The sequence below is a fragment of the Poecilia reticulata genome, unplaced genomic scaffold (assembly GCF_000633615.1).
Source record: "Poecilia reticulata strain Guanapo unplaced genomic scaffold, Guppy_female_1.0+MT scaffold_302, whole genome shotgun sequence".
Classification (NCBI taxonomy): Eukaryota; Metazoa; Chordata; class Actinopteri; order Cyprinodontiformes; family Poeciliidae; genus Poecilia; species Poecilia reticulata.
This window is the reverse complement of record NW_007615077.1, coordinates 76,663-81,620: the sequence shown is the minus strand read 5'-3', so window position 1 is coordinate 81,620 and position 4,958 is coordinate 76,663. Positions and strand designations below refer to the sequence as shown.

The 4,958-nt window shown below is 51.0% G+C and overlaps 2 protein-coding genes across 2 annotated transcripts in view; both read left to right on the top strand.

The window, feature by feature from the left end:
* Positions 1–522: 522 nt before the first annotated feature.
* Positions 523–3,535, top strand: nifk (nucleolar protein interacting with the FHA domain of MKI67). Its single transcript, XM_008403137.2, has 6 exons — positions 523–780; positions 1,423–1,551; positions 1,959–2,067; positions 2,139–2,350; positions 2,493–2,546; positions 2,918–3,535. Exons 1-6 carry the CDS (start codon positions 655–657, stop codon positions 3,092–3,094), a joined length of 807 nt encoding a protein of 268 aa, XP_008401359.1. The 5' UTR covers positions 523–654; the 3' UTR covers positions 3,095–3,535.
* A 789-nt stretch (positions 3,536–4,324) lies between these two features.
* LOC103460821 (CLIP-associating protein 1-like) overlaps positions 4,325–4,958 on the top strand; it is a 16,479-nt gene continuing 15,845 nt past the window's right edge. Inside the window, exon 1 of the mRNA XM_008403135.2 lies at positions 4,325–4,614. The gene's annotated coding sequence lies outside the window, so the exon portion shown is untranslated. The remainder of the gene's footprint in view (positions 4,615–4,958) is intronic.

Here is a 4,958-nt window from a genome sequence, read left to right as displayed (position 1 = left end):
AAAACATACTTAAATAATACAATTGTTTATAAATGTAGCTTTGATAGATGATTGAATATGGTTTCCAGTAACAAAAAGCGTGTTATGATCGATTAAATGCGCTGATACGTCATTGTGCTGCTAAACACATAACGCTGAGTGGAGTGGTGGACCGCTCCAAGATGGCCGCCCTAAATCTCGTCAGCGACGATAGGCGAGAGCGGCCATGAGGCGTCTATCCTTACATTATGTCTATGTCTACTATGMCCTCCTCGTTTTAAATAAAGTTTATTTTAAAAAAGCGAGAACGAACTCCTCTCAATGGCGGAAATGCGTCAGAAACACGTGATCGCGGAAGTGCGCCCTCTTCCGTTCGCTGTAGCRCATTACTCTAATATAAATTCCATTTGTTTCGGGATAAATCTCCACATTAGTCGTTCTTAAAAACTGTCGAGCCCCAATAACATATTTTTCTSCTAACATCAGCTTAATTTTTCTTCAATCAGTTTAAAATACCGACCGAAGTGGCCGACAGCCCCACTCCAGGCCTGTAGGGGGCGCTGTGAAACAGCTCGGTCAAGCTGCGCTTCCTGTTACCTCAGTAGTTAGCACATGTTCAGGAGGAGCATCGTGAGGAGCTTCGGAGCCGAGTGAACCTCGGGATAAACTGGTGAAATGACAGAAAGCAAAGCGGAGTCCGTCTCGCAGCGGCCCAGAGAGCTGCTGGCGCTGAACCCGGAGCAGGAGGTCGAGTTCAAGAAGAAGGTCCAAGAGGTGAAGAAGAAGAACCGCGGCGGAAAGGTGAGCACACGCCGGTTCTGGTGTTCCTCATGGGGRATTCAGGACCTCTCAGGGCTCGGAACCGGAGAGGCAAAGAACTGATTAAACCAAGAACCTCATGTTTGGTCCAAAACATCTCGCCGGACTGGATCCAGGACTGCAGAACTATTCAATAAATCAGGATAACAAATTAAATCGTTTCAGATACTTTATCACTTACTGCATTTTATAGGTTAATTTCAGACAGACGGGAGTTTTCCAGCCTTTATCTCTGCTATGATTTTCCGGTTACAGTTAAAAWAATAATATTACTTCAGACAAATAAAAACGGGTTTTTAAKAAGAAAAAAACCCTGTAGAACCATGGGCGGCCCTAGAAGGGGGCCAGCAGGGGCCTAGTTACCGGAGAGCTAAATCAGCYTCTCATGATATGAACTGGCAGGATTMTAAGAACAAMTTTTATTTTTACCTTCACAGTTTTACTGTAATAATGAATCAAAGTCGAAGGTGTTGCTCTTTGAGCTTCAGTCAAGCAGAAAGTCAGAGGGGGGGTCAGCAAACTTCCTTCAGCCTGATTGCAGCAGCTTGGATGAAACCAACAAATGTTTTAGTTTAAAACGACTCGCATGTGACATCACTTCCTGTTGGTTTCTTTGTTCTCCAGGGGAGCCGTGTAACTCCAGGTGTGGTGTACGTCGGCCATCTTCCTCTGGGGCTCTTCGAGCCGCAGCTCCGGTCCTACTTCGAGCAGTTTGGGACGGTCCTACGCCTGCGGCTGTCCCGGAGCAAAAAGGTCAGAAAACAAGAACTGGGACTGGACCCAGAGGGACACGTCTGGTTGTCTCTGAGGACCTGGACCTGGTCTGAGGTTCTGGTTCTGACTGGGTCTCGAGGTCCGGTATCTGGGCCAACATGATTCTGGTGCATTGATCTTACCGGTCGCCCCGCCCATGGTCCAATAGAACCACCAGAACCTCCTGATCTGGACCAGCTGTCTAATTAAAGCCCTTTTGATTCTGTTTCATGACTTTGTGTTTTTGTGTTTATGACCTAAAGCCTTGCTGCTGAAATGTGCTGTACAAGTAAAATTTGATTGATTTTAAATAGTGTCAGATAGTAGTAGCCATTGCCATGGTTACCTGTAGCAGCCTGTTGTGGTTACCGTAGCAACAGGGAGTGATGATGTCATCTCTGCTGCAGACCGGCGGCAGCAAAGGTTTCGCTTTCATCGAGTTCGAGAGCGACGAGGTGGCGAAGATCGTCGCGGAAACTATGAACAACTACCTGATGGGGGAGAGGCTCATCAAGTGTGAGTAGAACCTCCAGAACTGGGCTCGGGTTCTGGTTCTGGTTCTGAYCCGGTTCCCGCCAYGTTTCCAGGTGAGGTTCTGCCTCCAGAGAAGGTCCACGAGAAGCTGTTCGTCGGGTCCCAGAGGATGTTCCGCAGGCCGGCCCGGCCCGCCGTGACCCGGTACAACCGGAACCGCTCGCCAGAGCAGCTGGACGCCATGACCCGCCGCCTGCTGAGGAAGGAGTCGCGACTGCGCAGGAAGCTGGCCCAGCAGGGGGTCCAGTACGACTTCCCCGGATTTGTAAGTGATCTCAGAACCGGAGTCTGTTGACTCCAGTTGAGTGGGCCTGTGGTTTTTTCCCTGGTTCTGATGCAACTTCTCTCGTGGAACCAGTTTGGTTCTGAGGTTCTGGTTCTTACTGGTTCTTCCTGTTCTGGTCCAGGCGGCCCAGAAGAAGACGACCTCCGCCGTCCTGGATGCTTCGTCCTGCAGCGATGTAAGTCCACCCGCCGGCGCCGGTTCTGGACACGCCGGACCTCTGGCCCGAACTGAAAATGGCCCGGTGCCGGTCTGTGGCTCCGGGTCAGATAACCGGGCCCACATGAAGGCGGGGCGTAAAGCTGATTGGCCACCTGCTGGTGGTGGCACCATGAAACCCACGCCCCCACATGGTTTATCACCATGACAACACAGATGATGCACCATAGCAACTGGATCATGGTTGATGTGCATTGGTKGTTTATGTATTTGGTAAAATGTTTGACTTGTTTAGTTGGTCTTTGATGTTTTTGTTAATCTCTTTGATCTTCCTTGTTGCTGGTTCTGATCAACCTGACTCTTCCTCCTCCTCCTCCTCTTCCTCGGCAGACCACGCCTGTCTGTACGCCGTCCTTCCTGGACAGGAGGAAGTCCACGGTCGTCCTGGACGATGAGGACAGTGAGATCATCCTGAAGATGCCGGCGGCAGAGGAAGATGATGATGATGATGACATGGAGGAAGAGGAGGACTCTGACAGCTCTGAGGATGAAGAGGAGGCCCAGTGAAGGGTTTCAGTATTTAAGGCGGACTGGGACAGTTTCTACCTCCAGACTGGAGCCAGAGCGACCCGATTGGTCCAACARAACCGGCTGGTCCAGGCTGGCTCTGCCCACCGGCTGCTCTTCTTTCTGCTTTATTATTGTTATTACTATGATGAAGAGTCTGTTCCTGTCAGTCCATTGGAGAATATTCCCTGGTTCTGCAGCAAAGGAGCTGACTGGTCCGAAATCTGGGCCTGATCCGGACCGGCGCAGGGAAAACATGGGCTATGTCACATGACCAAACAAGGACCGCATGACCCCCAAACCTAAAACAAAATAGACCACACATGTTCCCTGCTGGTCAGCTGGTGGTCCAGTGGACCAGTCAGAACCTTCTGGGCCGTCTCAGTCATGATGCTGGTCCAATGAACCCAGATGGACGTTTTCAGACCTAAGAGCTATGATCTGCTGCGGCGCTAACACCAGCGCTAACAGCAGCGCTAGCACCAGCGCTAGCACCAGCGCTAACAGCAGCGCTAGCACCAGCGCTAGCACCAGCGCTAACAGCAGCGCTAGCACCAGCGCTAGCACCAGCGCTAACAGCAGCGCTAGCACCAGTGCTAGCACCAACGCTAACAGCAGCGCTAACACCAGCGCTAGCACCAGCGCTAACAGCAGCGCTAGCACCAGCGCTAACACCAGCGCTAGCACCAGCGCTAACACCAACGCTAACAGCAGTTTCATGGTTAAGGCCTTAGGATCTGCAGCTGGGCGTCGTTCTGCTGTGCGCTGGATTTTAGCGGGTCGAAAGCAAAGAATGAAACAAAAACGGAAATATTTCAGTTTAATAAAATATTCAGAGATGCTGCGATCAGATCCCTGATCGACCAGATGGATCCTCTCAGTACTGCTCAAGCTTCATTATTAAGTCATTGTTAAGGTAAAACTGTAAAAGAATAAAACTGTTCATATCATCATAAGGAATTGATTTCATATTGTCTCCTGGGTAACTGGGCCACKGCTGGATCCCAGGTGGTTCTGGAGCCTGCAGAGGGAAGCAGCAGCATTAGAGCTCTTTAAAAAAACAAGCAAATGTTTAACTTTCAGGCATTGACTTAAATTAGTTTCCACTCTTTTTTCTCTTATAAATAAAAATSGTTGCAAATATGAGTAAATATTGTGCATTTCTTCTAAAGTTAATATGTTTATACATTTTTATGGAAACCGAATCAAAGCCACAATCTGGGCCCATAAATCTGGTTCTGACTGAACCACACATGCGCAGTCCTGCCCTGGCCGCCAGGTGTCGCCAGAGTTCGCGCAGCCGAGCGACCGCTTCTCCATGCGACAGTTTTCCAAGTGCCAACATCATCTCTGGATGGACTGCGCATGCGCACGACGATCCCCATTCTTGTCCTTCAGGCAGCATTCCTGCTGGAGAGTGTTGATAGAAAGGCAGAAAGAGGAGCAGTTTGAGGCCGCGGACGGAGGCTTTCCCCCCCGAGCGGAGAGCGGGCGGCCCGGAGAGTCTGCGGCGGGAAATGGTGAGTGTTAACTCGAATGATGAAGCTGCTCCTCTTCGGTCCCCCCGCCCCCAGTTTTCTTTTGTTGCTGCGAACTGACGTTTCATTCAAAGGTAGCTAGCTGTAGCTGGGTCCGCCGGTTACTGCCGGGCTTCCCGGAGAGGCTGAAGAGAGAGGCGGGAGGCTCCAGGAGCGGTCCGGGGGCTACCTGCGGTCCGCTGGAGGCGTGGAGACGGGGAGGCTGCGGCTAGCTGGAGCGGAGCTAAGCTAGGGAGGGGGGAGGTCTGGTGCACCAGGACGGGAACCAGGATGGAGATCCAGGCAGCATCATGTGACACTGCAGCTTTATCTAGCCAGAACCAGAA